The sequence below is a fragment of the Solanum lycopersicum genome, chromosome 8 (assembly GCF_036512215.1).
Source record: "Solanum lycopersicum chromosome 8, SLM_r2.1".
In the NCBI taxonomy this organism is placed as follows: Eukaryota; Viridiplantae; Streptophyta; class Magnoliopsida; order Solanales; family Solanaceae; genus Solanum; species Solanum lycopersicum.
In genome coordinates, this window is record NC_090807.1 from 57,381,461 (window position 1) to 57,406,340 (window position 24,880).

The 24,880-nt window shown below is 33.4% G+C and overlaps 2 protein-coding genes across 17 annotated transcripts; one reads left to right on the forward strand and one right to left on the reverse strand.

The window, feature by feature from the left end:
- Positions 1–3,933: 3,933 nt before the first annotated feature.
- On the reverse strand, positions 3,934–12,587 carry LOC101252311 (pentatricopeptide repeat-containing protein At3g54980, mitochondrial). Of its 9 annotated transcripts, none has more exons than XM_026032317.2 (4): positions 9,860–12,570; positions 9,699–9,764; positions 8,082–8,209; positions 7,218–7,848 (listed from the first exon to the last, which is right to left on the reverse strand). In XM_026032317.2, exon 1 carries the CDS (start codon positions 12,469–12,471, stop codon positions 9,919–9,921), a length of 2,553 nt encoding a protein of 850 aa, XP_025888102.1. In that variant the 5' UTR covers positions 12,472–12,570; the 3' UTR covers positions 7,218–7,848; positions 8,082–8,209; positions 9,699–9,764; positions 9,860–9,918. The 9 variants fall into 9 exon arrangements, with proteins under 9 accessions (XP_019070822.1, XP_069144253.1, XP_025888102.1 ...); XM_069288151.1 differs by having other exon boundaries at positions 7,328–7,913; XM_019215277.3 differs by lacking the exons at positions 7,218–7,848; positions 8,082–8,209 and adding an exon at positions 3,934–4,490.
- A 1,191-nt stretch (positions 12,588–13,778) lies between these two features.
- Positions 13,779–24,801, forward strand: DNMT2 (tRNA (cytosine(38)-C(5))-methyltransferase). Of its 8 annotated transcripts, none has more exons than XR_011210955.1 (10): positions 13,779–14,157; positions 14,923–15,016; positions 15,152–15,270; positions 15,399–15,521; positions 18,708–19,023; positions 19,127–19,240; positions 22,140–22,371; positions 23,156–23,221; positions 23,329–23,393; positions 24,184–24,424. XR_011210955.1 is itself a non-coding variant. In XM_026032318.2 (9 exons), the coding sequence occupies exons 1-9, from the start codon at positions 13,981–13,983 to the stop codon at positions 24,355–24,357; spliced, it is 1,254 nt and encodes a 417-aa protein (XP_025888103.1). In that variant the 5' UTR covers positions 13,779–13,980; the 3' UTR covers positions 24,358–24,801. The 8 variants fall into 8 exon arrangements, 2 of the variants coding, with proteins under 2 accessions (XP_025888103.1, NP_001353690.1); XR_011210953.1 differs by having other exon boundaries at positions 19,134–19,240; XR_003247651.2 differs by lacking the exon at positions 22,140–22,371 and having other exon boundaries at positions 23,316–23,393; positions 24,184–24,801.
- The last annotated feature ends 79 nt before the right edge of the window (positions 24,802–24,880 follow it).

The window sequence follows — 24,880 nt, forward strand, 5'->3', positions numbered from 1 at the left end:
CCACTTTTATTTTTTTTAGTTCTTCTCAATTACTTGTCCTTTTTTTTTAGTTGTCCTTAATTATTTACCCATTTTAACAAATCAAGAAAGGACAATTTTTTTTTACCTGTTGTACCCTTAATTAATTATTTTGGAAATTGTAAAACTTTTTGAAAATTCATAAATTTTTAATCCATATACTTCCTAAGTAGTAGAGGTAAAATGGTAAACTCACTACATTAATAATTGTTTTCTTAATAGATGTGTCAATTCAAAAGTGAACAAACAAAAAGAGTAATAAACATATGTTAAAATTATAACAGGGAAATGACTATCATTAATGATAAAAGTAAATTAAAAATCAAGTATAAAGTTATCTATTAATTTCATAAAATGGACAAATATTATTGAATATTTCAAAATAATATAATGAACAACTATTATTAGATAAAAATATTTACTTAATTTTTTATATTCAATTAAATATGCATATTTTTAAGAATAAAATAAAAATAATAATGTCATTTAGTAATTACAATGTCTAAATAGAATCGTACCGTACTAGAAACTAAGGGAGTAACTTTTCGAATAAATTTTATAAAGGATCTCAGTTTGACACCCAAATTTTAGTATAATTAACTGGTCAAATTTATCAAATTTTAAATGAAGTAAGATAAACTTTAGTGGGGTCAACATATTTTATAAATTAGTTTCTGATGCTAATTTTGTTATTTTATTTGTCAAAATACCTTAAGACATATATATTGGAGAAGAATCTAAAATATCTTTAGATATTTAAATTAGTATAATATTATTCACTATCTATCTTCGACCCCTAAATGCACGTGATATCAATTTTTTGACTTGAAAATACCTCTGATATTAATTTTTTAGTTCATTACCCTTATTTTTAATAAATCTCCTAAAGTAAAATTATTAAATAGGTGCTTAGTCATGCGATATTGTATCACAATATGAAAGCATAAGATTGAATCAGTGTTACAAGTAATTTTATATTGATTCCATCTTATAATTTTATATTATGAATGAAATATCATATTCTCCAAAAAAAAAAAAAATGATACGAAATAATTTTTTTTTTCAAAATATTGAGCTTAAATCTCTTTTATTGCCAAATAACCTCGGTACAAAGTTGGCACTAGGCCGACAGGCCCAAAACTACATAATCCACCACACTATGGCCTAATCCAAAAAAGGCTCCAAATTCCTTAAAATCTCTTGCCTTTCTAAAATTTCTAGTTTTCATATCATGATTTTGAGATTTCTAAATATAAAAATTGATCTATAAATTTATATTTTGTTTAATACAACTACACATATATTTATTAAATATTTATTTCATATGAAAATAAAATAAAATAATCAAATTACTATTTTTTAAAATTTATTATTTTTACCAATATAAAATTTATTATTGCATTCAATTTGATAAATATAGATGATAAAGTAAGAATTGATTTTGTAAATATAAATACAAACAGAAGGAGTAATAGTTTTTTGGATTTTTCATAATTAAAAAACTTTTCTTTCAGCTACATATGAAAATGTTTAAAGCAATTTAATATGAAAAAGGACAAAATTAGTGATTTATGTTTAATAATCACTGCTTTCAATATGTTTGATTTTAGCATGAAATTAATGCACTAAAAATGTGCAATAAAGTAAAACAAGGCATGAACCATGTGATATTGATGACACAAATGAAAATTGTCATAACTTGTACGGTGTTACTTAATTATAGTTGCAAATGATAGTATTAACTAACAAATGGTTCTAACTAACAATGTTGGTTTACGACTTCTCGGTCATATGATCGAAAAATGTAAGTTCAACGAGAGAAGATTGTTCGTACTATGTGAGAGAACTAAAGACTAGTACACTACAATTTATGTTTAATCTTTTTTATTGAATTAAAGTTAGATCAATTAAAGTTAGATGAAACAATTAATTAAGTGGAGAATGAATAGTTTTTGTAATAAACTATTAGGCGATTTTATAATTTTTTGTTTATTTGATAAAATTAAATAAAGAATTGAGGTCGTTTAATAGTTTTATAACTTATGAGATTCTTATGTTTATGAAAAAGTATACCATACAAAAAGTGCATATCATATATCCAAACAAAATTTCAATTTCATCTCGTGATTTCATATTATGATATGATATCATGATTCCATATCACATGACCATAATTATTATGTTATCTAGTCTAATTAGTTCAAATTCAAAATTTTCTCAAATAAATATTGAAAACGACATATGATTCATATTTGACTCTATTTTAGTTGAAAATAATTTTCAAAAAACTATTAATCTCATGATATTTTTTTATTGGTCTATTTTAAATCAACTCTCAACTAATTATATCCAACTCATAACTAGGGATTCAACTAAAATTTATATTCGTTCCCCCTGATTGTCCATCTGAAAATATTATTATTTTTTATTAATAGAACATTTTCTATTATTTATCCAATTGTCTTGTTTATTCACTCCTCCTTTTTAAAACCTTTTATTCTTATATCGGAAACTCAGACTTTAAAATGACTTATATATTCATATTCTTTTCATAGGAAATGTTAATATTATTTTTTATTTTGAATATTGGATACAAATGGAAGAAAAGTGCAATATAGGAACATAAGTAAGTCACTTTTTATTCAACTAATCATTTCTATGTAAATATATCATTGTTGTTTTCCTCATTTTCCTCATAAGTTGAAAAAAAAAATATTTAAAATTTAAACAAAAAAAAGTTTAAATTATCTTTAAATTATTGAAAATGGTACAAAATTATTCTCATTGAAACTTGAAAGAGGATCATAAAGTCTACATCATACCCTACTTTTCTTGTATGTCTGTCATTCAAGTTGTTGATGTGTGACATTATGTATGATGGAAAACTATGTAATATATCCAACTGATGTATTTACTAAAAACAATACAATACTATACTATACAATATGCTTCATAAAAAAGACACGTAACAATCACACAAACAAAGTGTAAATGACTATTCTATCGTGTGTAAAATCTATTAATAAAAAATGATTAAAATATAGAAAATGACACCGTGCTTAAAACACACATTTGTGTGTGTTAATTAATAAATAATTCAATTAAATAATCAACTTAAGATGAGTATTGCATGAAAATATGCTAGAAACCTTTTTTAGAATAAAATTCAAAAATCAAGATTTTTTTAAAAATAACATTATTTATTGATTTTTGAGTGTATTATTAATATAGGGTGCATGCACAAAGCGCATAAGAAGAGACTAATCTTGATTAATGTTAATGTGGTTTAACAAATTTTATAGAAAAATGATATGAAAATCTTATTTTTTTAAAGGCAGGTTGATTATATTATACCAGCCAAATTAGGGAAAAAACTTATTCAATACATCCCTATAATTATTGACCAATAAGTTGAAATCACTATAAAAAGAGGTTGAAAATTAACATTTTTTCAAAAAAAAAAAAAACTTACTACTACCTATTAGTGTGCTAATTCAACATGGCCATTCGTTTCTTCTTTGTGGCTTGCTGTGTATTTTTTTCCATTTTGGCGCAATACGAAGGTATGTTCAACTTTTATTTTATTTTATATATGTATATATATATGGTTTTAAAAAGTTGTATATCTATTAATTATTAATCATAAATGATAAAACTCTTCCACCAGAATTAACAAACGAATTACTCGTTGATAGGACTTAAATTCTTTTATTTTAATTATTTGAATGAACCATCACGTCAACACTTTAATTTGAATTATTATTGTGACGATCATGAGTAATTATCTGAAAAAAGAGTTGTAGCGTGTTTGAATTAACTTATTTTAAGTGTTTTTAAGTTAAATAGGGATGAATTTAGTGCTTATACATACTTGATTTTATGTCAATATAATAAAACTAAATCAAAGGTCATAAATTTGAATATATAACTTATGATTTTTTTATTTATAAGTAAAAAAAAAAAAGAATCAATCCAAGCTTTCAATCATTTGAGCGAGAAACACTTATTCTTTCAGTAGAATATTCTATAATCGATTTCTACGTGCTTAACTTTTTATTTTATATTAAAGAAATGATACTCCTTCGCACTCAATAAAAAATCTCGAGTTTCAGCCACCAGAAATATACGAGTCATCATTGTTGCATTTTTGTTTTACACCTCTCCCATATTTTAGCTCCAGTCGAATCGTCAACTTTAGGGTTAAAGGTGAAGAGTACTTACCATTCGAGTTACGATAGGAAAAATTAGTTATAATTTCTTGTGCGATGACATGGCAGGTGCAAAGGACCCTTGTAGGCCTCAAGATGGTCCAGGACCAGTGGTTCCAATAGCAAACTTGACAACAAACCATGGATGTGTACCCTTCAACTATTTGGGTTTTAATTGTTCCTGTTGCACTACTACTCCTGGAGTTGGTTGCTTTAGTACTTGGAGTGCTTGTCTTACCAGTAAATGTCTTCCTTATTTCCCACCTGTTCAACTCACATGAACACAAGTTATTATTTATAGAATTAGTTAAGAGTTTTTTCTTGTAACTCAATAGTTAATATCTCTGCTTTTATTCAAAGTATATTGTTATAAATGTTTAATTATTCGAACCTTTGCTTAACGTTTACACAAACAATATTATCACATATCATGAAAAATAGCAAAATCTTCAAGAATGTTTAAAAATAACAACTTGTTATGTTAAGGGTGTCTAAAATAGATTATTTAATCATTTCGTATATCATTTTACTTGTGGATATGCTATTTTTTTCAACGAAGGGTGTCCAATCACTATGTGGCTACGCCACTGCCTTCTAAACTTGACACCATTCTCCTCCTCAACTCATATTGACAATATGAAAAGGGCTTAAGTGCTCCCTTAAAGTTGTCCGGATAATTCACTTAAACATCTAAACTAAGACTTTTACCTATTGAACACCTTTACCATTTTAAATTTGAATCATTTGAACATTTTTTTGAGAATAAGTTAAAGGCTAAACACATAAGCAACCCCTTGAACTTGCATGATTTTTCCGTTTAGACACCTTAATAAGGCCATATTCTTATTGTACACCTTATGCATATCCAAAGGGTGTCTATCAGACACTTCAATGACATCATCGAAAGTATTTAGAGTGCGTGACTTTCAGACATTATAACATGAAGAAAGAGTGAATCATACCATGACATGTGGCAAAATTTTACAAATTTTTTTAATCAGATCCAGCATCCCCCTCCGCATCATCTTCTTTGAAACCCCTCCTCACTGTCTAACTTAAATTCCACCATTAATAATTTTATGAATTCTCTATTGTTCTTTTTATTTTTATTATAAAGATATTTCATAATTTATCCTCGTTTTCCTTCCAAACAATATTCTCTAACTTGCATAGCTCAATTGTTTCTTGCCCCGTGAAGCTATCAATTTTTTTCAGAACATCTTCTCTTCTTCTTCCGCTCTTTTTTATCATTAATAAATATGATTAAAACTTGAAATTACCAAGAAATCAAATAGGTACAACTCCATATTTAGTTATTTTTAGCAACTTTGTTTATGGATTTTGTTTAATCATGTTTTTTTTAAAATTCAACCATCAAGATTGATGTTGCTTTAGTAATACCATTTTAATTTTAACTTTAGAAAATGAAGGAAGAAGATATTCTCAAGAGGTGAATGAGAGATGATTATGACTCTGGGGAAACAGAGGAGAAGGGTTAAGAGGAGAAAAAATAGGAATAAAGAGATATTACAAACATCTCACGCGCTTTTAATGAGTGCATCACAATCACTATGTCAGATCAACAATATGTGTCTTATAGACACACTTCAAGTAACATTAAGTGTTTAATAGGAAAAAGATCTTGCTAAGGTGTCGAATCGAAAAACGCGTGCAACTTCAAGGGCTGTTTATGTGTTAAGCCTAAGCTAAAAGTAGAAAATGTGTGAATTACACTCACAATGACATGTCAATTTGACTAATTAAATAATGACATGTGTTTATTTTAATCCAAAAAATTATCTAAACATTACATTATAAAGTAAAGAAAAAGCTGAAACTTTAAACCAACTTCCCGTGCTATCCACTAAAGCTCAAAATTCAGATTTACCTCTACAATATCACCCAGTTCATGGCGATCTCCCTCTTCATGTACGATCTCATCTCCAACACAACAAATCTTCCTTTCCATCAGCCTATTTTTCAATTATAACCTTTCTTCTTCGTCTCATTTAAGGTAGAGAAAGTTGCAAAAAGAAAAAAACTCGCCGAAAAATTAATGAGTTTCAACTGCCATTCTCGGGAAAAATGGAGAATTCTAAAAATTCTTTTGTGTTTCATAACTGATTAACTTTTTGTGATGAAGAACATCCTTACATTTTGTCAATATACATAAATTTAAAGGCAAAACAACACATTCATGACAAATCCAAAAAACTTCAATAAAAAATTGAACAAATCAAATAATAAATTGAATAATCCTTCAATAAATTCAAACAACTGAATATCAATTTACTGCATTAATAGCAAAGAGACAAACTCCAAAGACCTTTACAAATCAAACATGATGAAAATGATGGTGATAATGGTGGTGGTTTCAATGGTGAGGCATCCAATTCTAATATGAGTGACAACGGGCAAAAAAAAATAAAAACTAATAGAGGTAAAAGAACTGAAGTATCCGGAGAATTGAAGAAGAAGAAAAAGGGTGTATAGCAACGGCGGCGGTAGAGGCAAACTTGTGGTGTGATGAAGGATGGGATGCCAAAGAAGATGAAGAAGAAATTCTTTTCCATAAAAAAGTGCTCAATTTAATACCTTTCACGCACTCATAGGATGTAAATCACATGCAATGTGCCACCTAGAAAAAAATGTTCAAATGGTTCAAATTGGAAAAATTTGAAAGGATAAAAGTGTTCAATAGGCACAAGTCTTAGTTAAAATGTCTAAGCGAATTATGCGGACAACTTTAAGTGACCTCACGTAAGTTAAGCCATATGAAAACAACAATTCTGATGCATAGCATCCCTCATCTTGATTTACAAGCTGAAGAGCACATATAAGTGAACGGATAAATTGCCCCCCCTGCAAGCATTTGATAACGAAACCAGAAGGAAAGTTTAAGCATTTCTTTCTGAGGATTTCTAGACATTCTTGATTGATAATGCAATTAATATGGTAACTGAAACTTATCATAACTGCTTACATCCAGCATTTTGCTCATAAGTATTTATCTGGAGATTTTATTCCTCACATCATGATATCTGTCCTATTATATGCAGTTGGAAATATTGCTCACTGCATTGCGACAATGGAAAAGTAAATTCTGAGCAAACAAACTGAACATTCTACCCAATGGGGCAAAGAAAAGATGTAGAAGCTTCATTCTTCATCTTTCCTCATTTGGAGAGTTGGAGACTTGTGTTCTCTTTTTTGATAAAGTAAATTGGAGAGGGACATTTCAGGTACCTAAAAAATTCTAATTGTTCACAGTATTCTATACTAATGATTTAAACCTCAATTTACATGTTTTGCGCACACACCTCTCATAAATAGTTCATCACTTCTACCCTCCTCTTCAGGAGAGAATTCTGTAAAGGACATCCAGTATGTTCACAAGTTCAGTTGAGATTACATGAGAAGCAGAAATGTGATGCATCCCTGGACCAATTTCCAAATTTGATTTGCAAGCGCAAAATTCAGTAGAAGTCTCTACAGCCTGCTTTTCAAAATTTCAAGAGATCCAAGTAAATGTTTCAGTGTAGTACTTATTTAGTTTTCCCGTGAAGCTTTCACATACGAAGTGAAATCAGGTAACGCTGCCTCTTTGAGACTCTTCAGATACCTGTGCATGAACTTACAAAAAGTTGGCAGGACTAAAAAAGCTGTAAAAAGAGAGGCCAGGTCTCCCTGTTTAAGTGAAAAGGGTAATTAATCATCTGCAAATCAATTTCATGAGCTTTTTCAACCACTTCTATGACTAACAAGGAAAAATTATTTGCAACTTCATTTCCAGTCTTAAAGAAATATAATAGAACTTCCCTACGTAAAGATGAAAAACAAAACAGCAAGTCTCACCGTCCTTATTTCCAGAGAATCCGATAATTCAAGTGTCTTTTTCTCATACTTCAGCAAAAGGCTTGACAATATGGTTTAACTCTCTATGATCACACCTTTTTAAGTTCTTCTAATATCAGGCTTTCAACCTAGAGTAAAAAATGGTCAGACACGAGACTCGATTATTAGTAAGAAGGAATGTTGTTTGTTCTTTTTAAAAGATTCTTCCCAACGAGGTGTGTATCTAGTTACCTCATGATTTTGCAAACAGCAAGAAGGATCTCTGTGTGTGTGTGTGTGAGAGAGAGAGAGAGCAAGCAAAACTGCATGGTCTCAAAAGATCATAAAATTTGTGCAAGCGTTGGAAATGGAAGACGGGGGGGGGGGGGGGGGGGAGGGATAGCAAAATAACTCAACGAACCAACAAATTGTGGAAGGCCCTCAATCAGGACAGTTCTTTTAGCATAAGAAAGAGTTGCATAAAACAATGAAATTTCAGTTGCGCAACAAGATCATATAAGCCCAACTTCGAGTATTCATCACTCACTATAAAACAAAAATTCAGTGTAGAAAATCTGCTACATACTGCTGATCAACACGGTCAATGGCCTTGGAAGAGAATTTGGAGGAACAAGGCTCTATATTAAGGGGCTTTGCTTATGTCAGGTGGTGTCTTATGAGGCAGCCCCGACTTGGCAAATTGCGATGGAGGGGAATCATACCTCTGTACAATGGTGGCTTAAGATCAGTGAAGACAAAAAAACACTAGATGATTCTTTCCATATGTCCTAGCCTTGGTAGACAGAGTTGCCTGGTAGCCTTGGTACCGTATTGCTGATCCAGTGGAATTAGCCGAGGTGCACAAAAAATTGGCCCGGACATCACGGTAATAAATAAAAAAAAGAATGATGGCTTAAGATAGCAATCATTTATTCCAATACTGCAAAAGGCATCGAACTGTCGCGCTGTCTTCCTTACTACATATGGAGTAAGATGAGTAACACCTAATACAGCAGGAGCAACTGCATAGCTGGACAAGGAAAGGACTAAACAAAGCCATAAGTTAGATTTGGTATGCTATCCCACCCTGTTTAAGGGGATCATTTGGAAAGAAAGAGACTTGAGATATCTCGCAAGCAAATCCAGAGGATGTCCAATAATTCATAGCTTAAAAGTAAGAAGTCTTTCTTTCTCCAGATTATTGGTGTAAGATGGAGATGGTAAATGGGTAGAGATCTTATCGATTTCCGCAGCTTTTCGGCTGAAAAATAGGGAGCTTACTTATACTTTAATCTCCTCTGTGATATCCAGCACAATATGGTGGCACTAGGTTAATAAGAATAAGCTTACCTATAAAAAAGGTCATCTAGAATTCATCTTTCTATAAAGTCCAAATAAAACAAAGCACCATCACACGTGGAATACATCCAAATTACACTGTTAATTTTCCAACAAAAAGAAAAAGATCCAGATTTTTACTTATTCACCAACATATATATGACAGCCTGAACTCATGGATTCAATTTCAAGTTTTTTGAAGACTCAATTTCATTTCTAAATCAGATAATACCATTCAATGAAATCCTGAATCATTGAAACAGCTGAAAACTTAGAAAGATGAAGAACTAGAATTCATACCTTCGAGGGGCTCGAGATGACGAAGAGAAAGCACTTCATTGGACCCCAAACATTAAAGTTGTCGACCTAAAATACGTATAAATGAATGGTCATAGCGAAGCCAAATCTCGTTGGCACCTAACTTAATTTATTGCAGCAACTAGTTACCAAGTTCACCTTACCTTGCAGACAGCAGTGACAGCCAATGTATCTCGTGAACAAATTGCTAAGGGTATCTGGTTCATTGTGGCATTGAACTACCACGACCGAAACTATTATCTTTCAACTTTCCGCTTATAAGAATATCATAGGTCGCATCATCGGGCTTAAGACCTTTGTCAAGCATCTCATCATGCAACCTAAATGCCTCTTGCAAATTTCCCTCCTTGAAGTATCCAGCAATTAGTGTATTATAAATCAGAACACTAGGAGTCATACTCTTTTTATACATCTCCTCTAAGATTTTGTGTGCATTCTCAACCTGGCCTTTATTGGAAAGACCATGTACAAGAACAGTATATGTGATGTCATCAGGCATTATACCCTTTCCAAGCATCTCAGTAAACAAATGAGACGCCAGATCTATTTTTCCATCCTTCAAAAGCCCATCAATCAATGTGGTGTATGTTTTCAGATCACATGGAACGCCTTCATTGATCATCTTATCACGCAAGACTAGTGCTGCTTCCATATTATTTACATTTATAAACCCACTCATCATGCTATTATAAACAAATAGGTTAGGAGAGATACCAACTTGAAGAATTTCATCAAAAAGTTCAGAAGCACTTTTCATATCTCTTCTTTTGCAAAACCCATCTATAAGAACAGCGTATGCAATGACATCTAACTTAATTTCTTTATTTCTCATCTCCTTCAGCAGTTTTAGAGCTAGATTTATGTTATTGCTTTTGCATAACCCATCAATCAAAGTTGTGTAAGTGACAACATCTGGGGAAATACCACTATTGCACATCTCTCTATAAACAGACAAAGCTGAGCTGACATCATCTTCCTTCAAAAATCCATCGATTAGACTATTGTAAGACATGCATGTTGGAAGGAGGTCTCCTCCTTCCACAATCCTTTTAAGCAAATCTTTTGCCTCTGATGTTTTGCCAACCTTAGACATACCACTGATCACGGTATTGAATGTGTAGTCAGTAGGGGAAATTCCTGAAGAGACCATTTGATCAAACATGTTCTCAGCTTTATCAGCATCACCTTTTCTAAAATACCCGTCAATCAAAATGCTATATGTTACAACATTAGCTTTCAAATGTCTTTCTGGCAACTGGGAGAAGAAATCCAATGCTTTGTCCATATTCCCATTTCTGCAATTTCCGAGAATAATATTGTTGTATGAAATTATAGTAGGTAAAATTCCATTAGCAACCATCTTATCCCATGTGTTTTGAGCTTTATCCATTTGACCCTTCTTACACAACCATGCTATTATACTATTGTAAACGAAAACATTGGCCGTCCCTGAATTTATTGCCCCATCAAACACATTCATTGCTTCATCTAACAAGTCCACATTTAAAAATCCCTTTATCAACGAATTTTCAATATAAGCATTAGACTTAATACCTGCAAGTTTCATTTTCCTGTAAACTAGTAATGCTTTTTCAACATCCCCATTTTTACAGCAACCTTCTATTAAAACTGCATATGTCGCCTTGTTCGGAGTGAGTCCATACTCGACCAGTTTGTCAAACAAATCCAAAGCACTTGATAAGTTCCCCTGCAGATGATACCCTTTCATCAAACTTGTTGCAACCACCAAGTTCATCAGATGGCCATTACTAAGCATTTCATCCTTGAGCCTCAATGCCTTGACCATATTCCCTTGTTTCACACAAGCCAAAATTATGTTTGTATACGTTCCTTCAGAAGGAACCCAACCCCCGCATTTCATCTCCTCCAACAACTTCAACGCTAAACTTAGATTCTGCTCCTTACAAGCAACATAAACCCCACAGCTATATAATCCTGCATCAAACTTAATTCCACTCATCTTAGTCTCCTCTAAAAGCTTCACAGCCTCCTTCATTTTCCCTTCTCTGAGACAAGCCTCCATCAAAATATGAACAGTCCCACAATCATAATGAGTTCCTCTCGACACTATATCAGTATACAAATCTTCCGCTACTCCAACCATGCCCTGCCTCACCAATTTCTTTAAAAGGCTGTTCATGATTGGTATCCACAACATTATATCATGTTCCAACATCGCATTGAAACAATCAATAGCATCATTCAATCGATTAGCTTTCATACAACTACTTACCAAGAAATTGAAAATCTTGGGATTTAACCCAAAATCAAAAGTCTTACCACACTTCACTAGACCATTAAAAACAACAGTAGCAGACGGACCGGAGTCACTAGAAGCGTAATAATCAAGCAAACGTCGAGATTTATGTTGATGCATTGCAGAATTCACTAATATGTGAAGCAGAACAAAGAAAGGGTCAGATTTAGAATGTAGAAAACCCCTTTGGAGTCTAGCAGTTTGGAAGTACCTATAAGCTGAGTCAGGGTCATCTCTGTGACTGAGAAGAACATCAACGACATGATTCTTGGTGAACTTAACATCTTCCGAATTGGGTCTGCCACAAGAATGGTCAGTATCAAGAGAATTGGTAGTTGAGTCTGGAGGTGGAGGCGGAGGAGTTTTTGGTTGTTGGATTGTTAGTGAAGATGAGGTTGAAGAAATGCATAAATGGCGTCTGCAATAGAGGATTAGCCATGGAGGAATCTGCGAAGAGGAAGGGAGTAAAGCTTTCATTTTTAGCTAGTTTGCAAACGCTAAGACCCCTACAAGTCAAAAGCACAATAAACCCTAAATCCCCAAAAATGGTGTCCTTTTGCTCCCTTTTTACCAAGCTCGTCGAATGTTTCATTAGTATATAACAATAAATTTAATAATAGGTTAAAAGTAAAATTTTAGAACAATTAAAATAAAAGTTACTCGCAGAATGAGTCAATTAGTTTGGAGGGTGATTATCTACACGAATGACTTGGATTGATCCTATCAAATTTTAATGTCTTATAAGTCGAGCCTATTGCATAAGGGATTATATCGCCTATGTGATTTGCAGATTCGTACACAGCAAAATATTATAGCGACTGAATATTATATTTACGGGATATAATACAAGATAATAGATAACAACTATTCAATTCCAAACGAGTTGTTAAGGGGTCATTTTGTATGATAAACAACAATAAATTGTTTTATGATAAAAAAAAATTGAATTGTCTTATACTTGTTTGATTACTAATTTTGGGATAAATTATATTAAGAGTAGTAGACCATGTGATTTATTTTATTTTTAAGTTAAAATTATAAAAATAATTAAGTAAAAAATCTAAGTTATGATTTTTAATTTATAAGTCAAAAGTAATAAGCCTATTCAAAGATACTTTTAGTTATAGTATCTAGATAAAATTAATCTTTTCATATAATAAAGATAAAATTAATCTTTTCATATAATAAAAGTGCGATTAATTATTTTATATTCAATAAATTTAAGCATGAAACTCAAAATATTTAACTCTTAAACTAACCACACAAACACATTTAAATATTTTAACAAGGCCAAATACATATATAACCCCTCTAACTTGTCCTTATTTTTTATTTTAACACTTTATCTTAATCATGTTTCGTTTTAACCCTTCAATTCTATTTTTAATATAGCATTTGAAACACAAATATCAATATATGATTTCTTTATTTTAAAATATGCTCAGCAACTATAATTTGCATTTTAAAAAAATCAACATTGGCCATGTTAATTATTATAAAAACAAAATAAAAATTGACTAATGAAAATTTGGTTTTTAAAATAAGAATTTTTTTTTAGAGTTTCTTTGTATTGTTACGTGAAGAATAATCGATAAAAAATATTTATTTTATTTTTTTTAAAAAATCAACAATAATTCAACAAAAGTCTGTTGAGTTAAATTTAAATAGCTTAGAGTATGACAAAAAAAAATTATTTAATTTAATTGATCCTTAAAAAAGAAAACGAACATACATCGTCGACTATTTTTACGCTAAAATATAGATAAACTCTTCAAAACAATTATGGATTTTCTTGGGCTGTGTATGTGTTTGGCCTAAGGACCAAAACAGATGAATTCTAAAACTTAAGGGACACAATTGAGTTAAAAACTCTTTAACAATTACAGAGCACTGCCCGCCGACGGTTGTTTGCTTGCGTCTGGACAAATACTGCAGAGCTGCGAATCGCTTTCAGTTTTACTATAAATTCTTGGCAATAGCTAGTTGATGGAATCGGAAGTTTCTAGAAGTCCATGGCGAGTGCTGGAGTTCTACAGTGGAATTGGTGGCTTGCGGTATTCTCTGCTCAAAGCCGCCGTCGACGCCACTGTTGTAGAAGCTTTCGATATAAACGACGTTGCTAATGATGTTTACCAGCACAACTTCGGTCACCGGCCTTTTCAGGTGTTTGAGAAAAAAAATCAACCACATAATTGCTTTGTTTTTAACAATTAATTTACTTTTACTAATTCTCGTCCACTGTTGAAAAATTGTACTCCCTCTCGTTTATTGGTACATTAGTTTAGCTAGTGTAGATTTAGTCGAGAAGATATCATATCAAAGTTGGAAGTTTGAAAATTTTATTGAATTTCGTAGTGTTGAAAGTTTGTATAGAAGTGTTTATTGGTGAAATGGTATTCTACATTTTGAACGTATCAAATTGTCAACAATTTCATGTAAATTTGGATTGTGAGAGTAGATTTTCCAGTCTTTATTCTGTCGATGAAAACTCGAAGGAGAAAATACAGAATCCTGTCGGGGTATTCAGATACAAGATTATTCAGTTTGTTGGACTTGAATGGAGTAAAACTTCCATTCTAAGATCAATAAGCATTGTTCAGTAACAAAACATATATAGCGGAGCTTTTTAGGTTCCTTTTCTATTATACATAGTAAGTAGAGAAAAAATTGTATGCAGAGAAGTAAAAGTGAGTTCTTTACCATGCATGAAATGTTTACTTTTTTTATTCTCACATGGAAAAATATTGTGGACTCTCAGTTTGAAATGGAGGGAGCATTTTACTCTATGAATGTTATACAAATGTCTCTGATAATTTATACTAGTCAAAAAAGAATTTCACTGAGAAATTGCTTATACATTGGTAGTTTCAAATCTTATTATGATACTTAACTAGTATTGATAAAGTTTATATTTTTGGGTGACAATAGGGTAACATTCAGACTCTGAATGCCGCTGATCTTGACGGCTACAATGCTGATGCTTGGTTACTTTCTCCTCCTTGTCAGCCATATACTCGACAAGGTGATGAATTGCATTCCCCCATTCTTTTTATAACCGTGGTGCCCAGGCCAGCAACCGTGTTCCCCCATTTAGCTTTTCTTTCTTCTTCTTGTGGCCATATTAACTGTAACCCTTTTGGTACATTTTTTGTGTCAGGACTCCAGAAAGGTTCTAGTGATGCACGTGCATCATCATTTCTTAAAATTCTGGAACTTGTACCACAGTTATTACGTCCTCCATCATATCTTTTTGTGGAAAATGTTGTAGGATTTGAGGTTTGTGCCTTTCCCAATTCATGCTTCATTCTACCACCTATGTTTTTACTAATCCAGCTGTCTTATGCTATATTGGGGCAGATGGTCATCTTAGAATATATATATAAAGCCTTTTTCCTTCATTGCAGACTTCTGATACCCATGCAATATTGGTTGATATATTGGAAAAGAATAATTTTGTTACACAAGAATTTATTTTGAGTCCACTGCAATTTGGACTGCCATATTCTCGGCCTCGTTATTATTGCTTGGTATGTCTCTATGTTTTCCTCTTTGGATTTTATCAATAAAAAGGACTAGTATCAATCTTCATCACATGTATGTTTTCATTCATTGCCCATGTTCTGGACTTCTTTTATTTTTTAAATAGTTGTCTATCCGTGATGTTGTTAATATTTGAATTACACTTATTAATTGATGTGTTGAAATGAAATGAGCTGAGTAGAACAGAACAGTAAAAAGAACTTCATATACCTAACCCAACTAGTTTCGATTGATGTATAGTCAATTGTTTGATGGATTACACTTACATGATTGATGAGAAATGATTGAGATGCATTATGGGAACTAACTGAAATTTCCTCAATAAAGACAAAGTGTTTTGCGGGGAAAGATCATTGAGGAGCACAAAGAAAACATTAAAAAAATTAGGAGAACTTGGTCATTTCTCTTCTTTGGCTTATGAAGCTAACCAACATGTTTTTTGAATAAAAGTTCTCCTATTTTTCCCAGATAATGGGAAGGATAGTTAGTTTTACCTGCTGATTGTTGTCGATTTTTCTCAACAACTAAATTTAATATATTGAAACTTGTAAGTTGCACTTCACAACCTAAAGTTCGTCGTGCTTAAGCAAACATGTTGTGCAGAGCAAAGTATATCGTTTGATTGATTACTAAGTGTCTAAATCAAGGTTAATATTAGGCAGAGACGAGCACAGATAAGAAAGCTTAGTCAAATGTTTAACATCTAGTAACTAACATGGTTCCTCATAAACCTCTGAATGACATTCAGTACACGATAGTTTTCTTGTAATTGTTTTTTCAGTTACCTTTTTTTTATATGCTTGAATAATCATTACAAGTAATCTTACATTTTAGTATACAGTTGGATGCTTCATTTATAAAAAAACTTGGGTCACATAGTTGACTAACAATTTAAAGGTAAAAATTGCAGTACTGTTTTATTTTTAGGCTTCACATATCTTGGTTTACCTTATTGTAGCCCTTGATCTGTTCTTAAGTAAGTAATTGTTTTGAGTTCCCCCAGAGATTTGGTGTGGTGGTAAGAAGGCAACGCGTAATGTATAGGTTATAGGTGCATGTCAAGGGTTCAAACGTTGTGGCAGACGAAAGCCTTGAAGCAGAGAAGGGTAGAGAAGTGGGCCATTATCCATTTTGAGTTTTAAGCCATGCAAAACTTGATAATTTTTTTGTTAATAAGAAAATGTAAGGGGTCGTTTGGTTGGAACTAGTTACCCAAGATAAACTATCCCATGATTAGTTATCATGGGATAACTTATCCCACCATGTATATGAGATAACTTATCCCATCACTATGCTATAACTGGTGGGATAAGTAAGTTTTTTTTTTTTGATGATGGTAACTTTACTTCTATATATGCACAGGTATACTACAACCAAGGTGTAGTACCCCTTCAAAAATATTACAACTTACAACTTGTAATTCAGTTCTGTGCCTTACAAAAAGTTGAAAACATCACAAATATCTTCTGTTTGAGCTAGTAGTTTTTGCTCACACCAAAAATAATAAAGGCCTAAACAATTCATTTTAAGATTCTGAATGTTGTTTTAAGTCCCCTCAAAGCACCTTTTGTTCCTCTCAATCTAAATTGACCACCAAATACATGCTGGGACGATCTTCCATTTTTCTTCCTTCTTGCTCACATTACCATCCACATTCCAGCATCTTAGAACGTCTGCAATGCTTCCAGGTTTCACCCAACTAATCCCTTTCCAACTGATGAACATCTTCCAAAGCTGGTCTGTCCATTTGCAGTGCAAAAAAAGATGGTTGATTGTCTCAGCTTGTTCCTCACATAAAAAACAACCGGTGGTTAGTTGGTGACCTCTTTTGTTCAGGTTATCATGAGTTAACACTGCTTCTTTGGCCAGAAGCCAGATGAAACAGTTAACTTTGTAGGGAATTTTCGGTTTCCATATCATCTTCCAAGGCCATTCTTTTTCCTTCACTACTTCTACATTTAGCTCCCTGTATGCAGATTTGACATAAAAAATTCCTTTACTGTTTCTGTTCCATTCTAGTCTGTCCACTTCGTCAGTCAGATTGTTTAAACTTGCTTCTGAGTTATAGAATTCTGTTATATCCTCCCAATCTCTCAATCATTCAGAATTGGTGGGATAAGTTATTCAAACATGTCAACCAAACAAAACATCTAAATTTTATCCAAGGACTATTTTTTAATCCCAGGACTATTTATTCTTATCCCTCACACCAAACGAGCCCTCAGTGTCTTGAGTTATCCTTATGTTAGTCCATTGTTCTTACCTGTTATGTAATCCCATAGGCAACAAACAGTTATTTAGTGTTGTATTTATCCCAATTTATGTGTCATACTTTCCTTTTTAGTTTGTCTCAAAAAGAATATCATACTATAAATCATTTGACTATGAACTTTCATTTTACCCTTGATGAGACGATTTATAGCCACACAAATGTCTATTACTTTTTCTAGATTACAAGTTTCAAGAGTTTGTATTTCTTTCTTAACCTCCGTGCCCAATCATCGCCTCATAAATTGGGCAAAAGGAGTATTGGGGAAGTGTTGGTGACTTTATGGACAGTCTTATAGATTGCAGAAGACCTGCTTGAGTTGGAAACTAAATAATCAACACTTCTTGTCATTCTTAACATCATGGGAGTGAATTGGGTAATGCAAGGACCTCAATGGAGCTACTGAGGCTGGCTCTTCAACGGGATGGGAAAGGCAAAAGTGCAAACCTGGAACTCAATCCCCTCCGCTATTTCATGGACCATTTGGAAAGAAGGAATGCAAGAGTTTTTGAAAGCAAAATTGAATCTGTAATCAGCATGAAGTACAGATGTATCTCCTTCACCTTTTTGGGTGTAACATGGCTATTGCAAATGATATGGATGCCATGTTAGATTGCTCCTTACACTTTCTGCAGTGTTGAGCTGCTCTCTCAGTAGTTTCTCTAGAGCACTTTCTTGTTGCTGTATTTGCAATGAAGTAACCTTTAATAATCAAAACAAATTGTTAAAGACTAAATAGACATGGGAGTTCAGTAAATTTAGGATGCAAAATGTGGCTTGTTGGCGATCAAAATTCATTTCATAATTAGTTCATTCCTTGTCTATGTAATGCTTCAACTTATGGGTATTAATCTATTTATTTTGCAAAACACAAATTTAAAATACTGAAATTACTTTACTGCAGGCCAAGAGGAAACCTTTATCGTTTGAAGTCCCTGAATTTAACAATCAGCTACTTCGAACCCCTGGTCCTTTACTTGGGCAGACTGAAAGCACAATGGAAAAGGAACAGCTGCTGTCACCAGAGTACTGGGATGAGCTGCTTCAAGCTTGTCATCCTGTAGATGATTTTCTTGTATTCAAAACTTTTGGCAATCGGAAGGACTCATCAACTTATTCTTTCCATGCTAATGATTCTGTAAAATCAGATAGACTTGATGAGGAAAATGATGTGTGCTTTGTTCCATCAAGCCTGATTGAAAGATGGGGAAGTGCCATGGGTATCCTTCTTCCTGTTGATCCCTACAGCTTCCTCTGTTTTTTATGTCATATATATATCTTTCTCTCTGCTCGTCAATTGTTGTTGAGTTACATCCTTAAAAGATCACAGATATTGTTTATCCTCATTCAAAGCGTTGCTGTTGTTTTACAAAAAGCTATTACAGATATGTGAAGGGTACTGGCTCCCTGTTGGCAACTGCCGAGGCAACTTTCCAGGTAAAGCTTTAAAGTATCATCACGATGTTAACGTTTCTCCTTGACTATGTTTCAGTTGCCTTTATAATATAATATAACAATTAAGAAAGAGATTCTGTAGCTTTGAAAAGTTGGTTATAATCTTATTTGCTCTTTCGCTACTCCATAAGATTACCTTGATATTTCTTGTTGAAGGTTTCTGTAGAAATGGAGAAGGAAACCTTTTGGGAACTCTAAGAAACTTACAATATCATACATGTAACCATGCTTCTGCATGACATGGTGGATAAGTTGATTTTTTTTATCTTCATAACCCCCATTACAATAAGTAGTTCCACAGTCTTTATAATTTTACGAGAGTTTTTCCTTATCTATAATGGCTCTTTCTGTATTTAAATTAATTCAAACCCTCACTTGAGCTTTTTGTTCTATGAGACTCATGTGGGTCTTGTTCACACTGGTCACATGGGCTCTCTTTTCTTGTTGTTATGGAGGTTTATCGCTCTTCCACCCCCTCAACAGTCAAGTGTTCTTTTAGATGTTAGATATTGAAGTAACAGGAGCAGTTATAAAACCTAAGGATGTTCAACGGTCAGTGAAGGGGGAATGAAATTTTGACGCTTTCCCCTGCCTACCATCTAGCTGCAGTACTTCCCTTAACCCTAATCATGCTTACAACATGGAAATGGATGCTTCTTACTTCAAAAGTCAATAGGTAGAAGAGTGAGGAGGGTTTTTTGGCTATGTTAATACAATTAGCAATACTTGTGTGAGAATGGGCATTGCTTGTCAAGTGGCATTTGTGGGGCCACAATAATGCTCATTCATGTATCTTTCCCTCTCTTTGCACACATCCCCCAGCGCATCCCCTACCCCTGCTAATTGAGGCCTAAGGTATAGCACTAACTGTATCAAACATACTAGCAATGACTTTTGAGGGCCCATCCATTCTTTTTCTTTCTTTTTCTTTCCCTGCTTGTCACATCACCCCTCCTTTCCCAGTATCCCATACAAACCATCCACTGTTATCAATTGGATCTTCTGTGCTCCTTTATTAGTTGGGTGGAAATAACTAGATGAAAGGATTATTAATTGAAGAAATAGAAGTGGAAGATGGATTGACTGTCCTGCACAATGAAGCCCAACTTTATTTTCTCTTGTCCAATCTGTTCCAAGAATTTGTACAGTCATCCTTGGGAATATGTATGGGATAAAAAGTCAAATGTGGTAGAGAAGAAACTTGATAGCATTTAATTTGAATTCACTTGAATAACCAGGTCCAAGTGGGTATAACCCCTGTTGTAAAAGTAGAATAATGTGCCAGGGCCATTGTGAATGGTGCTTGTTGTGGGGAGAGATATGTTGTTGTGCCAGTTTGGTTCAGGGTAATCTTTGTGGAAGGTTTTCTACCTAGAGGTTGTTCAGTGGATTTTGACTTTTTGAGGTTTTTGTGCCTTACCAGTTCTGGAACTTCACCTAAAGATGCTGATGGGTGAACGTGTATGGGAGAGATGATGTGAAACATGCTTGGGAATTCAAAGAAATTGAAGATGGATTCTTCAATCTCACATGAACACCAGAACAATTATGGGAAGCAATAAAAGGATGGGAAGATTAAGACAATTGTTAGGGTAAACACACACCTATGTAGTAATTACCCAGACATGTGTAAATGCAATCAATAATTTTAAATCCAGGATAAGAAGAAAGAAAGGATTGTTCTAGAGTTGCAGTGCAATCAACTAACTCAAAGAAACAATGAAGGGAATTTAGGAACTAATAAGAATAATATTCAAATAAGATACAATCCTAAGGGAGAAGCAATATGACTCATACATGAATTACTAACTTGTAGTAATTTAAGAGTGGTTTAACTCCAACTTTTATACAGTAACCTAAACTCATCCTCCAAAATAAATTGCCAGTTAAGAAGAAAGACCATATCCCACAATATGCTTATGCGGATATCTAAAGAGTGGAGAACAAGGTCCAAGACAATTAGAAGCCCAAAAGGAGAAGTAAAGCCATATCCTTGGTCCTAAATGAAGAGGCCCTAAAAGGGTATTTTAGTAATTTTTTTCCTTGGAATAATGAGCCCTAATATAAATAGGCTATTAGGTCTTTCTTTGAAAGGAGATTTATTTCGATCATGAGTTTAGGTTATTCTTTGAGAGTTGGGGATTTGTTCCATTCTTTTGAACCTCTCTTAAATTACTACAAGTTAGTAATTCATGTATGAGTTCATATCCCTTCTCCTTTGGATTGCATCTCTTAGTTGAATGTTAATAATCAAACCTAGTTCTTTCCTCTCCTTTTGGACATCTAATTATCTTGGACATTGTTCTCCACTCTTGAAATATCCCCAATTCACAATAATGGTGTATTATGAAGTTCGGAAAGAAGCCTACATTTCATGATGGCCACCTCGTATCCCATAGGAGTTGGGCTTGGTGGGCTAGTGTGTGAAGAGACAGGGAGAGAAAAATAATGCGGGCCCAACAAATGCCTCTGGCAAGCAATGACCACCCTCACACAAGTTTTACCTTGTATTTAACACTAAGCAAAGTGTCTCTGACCCAGGTTCAAATTCAGCAAAGGGTAAAGTTAATTTCTTCTCAAATTAAGTCTTGGAAGACAGAGTTATCCAATACATTTACTAGTGGAAGGATGCAGGTACTGATGTAATAGTTGTGGTATGCACAACTTGACCAGGAAAGCATCGTTATAAAAAAATAGTTATGGTCATTTATCTACTTGAAACAGAATTTATTTACTTGTAAATTTTCTTCTTTTTTACTAATGGTTTTATAATATGTACTGCCTGTTAGTTAATTCTAGATTTGCTTATGAGGAGGATTTTTTGACTTACTTTTTTCTGTGAAACTAATCGTGGAGACAAAATGACATCCCTCATTTAAAGGTGAAGAAGTGTAAGATGCGACACCGGGATGTGGCCTTTTTGCCTTGATGTCACCACCCCATGAGCATAGCCATGTTCTTGATTTGAAATTGGGGCGGAGGTTCATATCTTCCAAATGGAGGTATAAGTGATGAAGTTGCTTGTGTCGTGCCGCGACATTAAATTCCCTCCGTCCATCTTTACTTGTCCATGTTTGACTTGGCACACCCCTTAAGAAGCAATAAATGAAGTGGTAATTTTACTTTATTACCCCTAATTATTATAAGTCATCTCACTCATTGGGAAATGAATTAGAAATAACTAGTACTTAATAATAAGGGTAAAATAGGTATAAAGTGACATATTATCTCATTGGCTTCCAAACTGGACAAGTAATCGTGGACATCCATTTTTAGTATTATAGACATGTAAAGATGGAGGGGGGTGGGGGGGAGTACTTAACTGCTACATTTGATTAAGGCTGGTTTCTCTAGTTCCCAAGATGAAGTGTTGTGTATCTGAAAGTTTTAGTTTTTCTCTTTGATTTCTATGATTAATCAAAACGTTCTTCTGTTTTATTTAGTTTTGATCTGGATAATTCATACTGATGTTGGATTATTCCTTCTGTTTTCTCGTGTTATTAAAAGTCATTGGTTCATCACTTAAATCGATGTGAAGTGAGGAGTTATCGCTTCATGGAGAAGCATGTGCTTCAAACAATGATGTAAAATTGATCCCAGTAAGAAGCAATCTCAACTTTGAGGATTTGGATTAGTAGCAGCTGTCACACCTCGTGTCTACAGAGGCATTATTGTATATTGGAGGCTAACATTAGTTATTTTAGATGTAATCTGGCTATTATGGTACTAAACTCTTTATGTGTTTAATTTTTTATAACTTGTACACTTGACTCCAAAGAAGCATGCACTTCACTTAACGCTCTTCAATCCTCATGCACCTTGTAATTTTTTTGTGCTTTTCACTTCTAAAAATATTGCTCTCCAATGATTTCATGGGGTGCCATTTCATAAATACAGGAAAAACCAGAGAATAGAATGCCTTCACTGCAGGATCTGTCTCTCAGATACTTCACACCTAGGGAGGTATTGATTTCTCTTCAGTTTGTGAAATAGTTGTCTTCTTGCTTCTTTGCTTTCTTGGGAAATAAAGCAATATAGATTGAAGACCATCTCACAGATCTTGATTGTAGGTTGCGAATTTGCATTCTTTTCCAGAAGACTTCCAGTTTCCACAACACATCAGTCTTCGCCAACGGTACATCTTTTTCCCAGTACTTGTACTTATTCATGAATCATTTTTTCTCAGTTCCTGTGATTTTTTAGTTCAAATTGTTAAAATGTAAGTGTTGTTTGTTAGTCATAGAAACTGATGTTGCATTTGCCTTAAGGGCATTGTCGATCTTGTACTGATGTTTTAGAAAATTTCCATGTCCCTGTCTTGCTATGGGCCATTTTGACTTTTCCTATTTTTAAAACAGTCTACCTCCTCCCCTTCATTTTATGTGGTGGTGTTAGACCGGGCACTGAATTTAAGAAAGAAAAACATGCACACATCATCACTACCGTTTGAACTTGTGGTCTTAAACATGCCATGAACTTTTTATGGCTGTAAGAACATATGATTAAGGGTAAAACGTGAAGTTTAAAGTTCAAGAATTTCCAAATACGGGAAGGTGTCATTCATTTTGGAACTGACTATAATGGAAAGTGTCATTTAACATGAAAGAGGGAGTATATCATGATTCTGATCATTTCATTGTTTGAGTTGGATTGAAGGTGATTAGACCTTACTTATAAATGCATATTGTCACAAGCGAACATTTAAATTAACAAACAAACGAGTACATTAATACGATACAAAATTGCCCGAGGTTGCCTTGTGAAATTACAGTTGTCACTTTCGTGAGCTTTAATGCTATTCCCTTGAGAATGAGAAAGTTCGTCCTGGGCTCCTGTATTCTTTACAAGATTTGAGCAATTCTGTTCTGGGTTTCATAAAAGAATCGCGTGCTAACATATATATGCCTTGGGGGTATTTGGTGCAGTTATGCAATGCTAGGAAACAGTTTAAGTGTGGGAGTGGTTGCTCCACTGCTTCAATATCTCTTCATCAACCATTCATGATTATGATTATGCTATTATCTGAAGCTCCATCTGCACAAGTTTTGCTGGATAAAAATTCACATCCAACAGTTTTTCCCCTGAACCTGAGGGTCTAGTAGATGATGGATGCTCTCAAAAAAAAAAAAAAAACACAGTGCTGACACGATGATGCAGAAGAACAATCTGTAACCAGCGTTTCAATGACTTGATCCTAACAAGAGGGTTGTGTTTTCACTCCAGCAAATCGCGTTAAAAAGAGAGATATGAGATGCCCCTTCTGCATTCTGCATATTGGCTGTATAGAATGGTTCTCAGCTGCACTCACAATATTTTTTGAATTGTATGTAATTGGAGCCATTGCCAACCGCAAGAGGTGCTTGCCTAATTGTAATAAACATTTGAAATTAAGTAGAAGTAGATTTCATTAATCCTCCTTGATTGAACAGGTTAAAATGATGTTTATTACTCGATATTGTAATTTTAAAAAGCACTTGAGAAATATCTGTAGCATGCAAAAATAGATGTCTAGAAATATTGCAGTCAAAAATTGTATTTGGTTTCGTCTTCTTTTTTGCTTTTTGTAATTTTCTCATTTAATTAATCAGTCGCAAACTAATTTAATGATCAAAAGGGATCAAA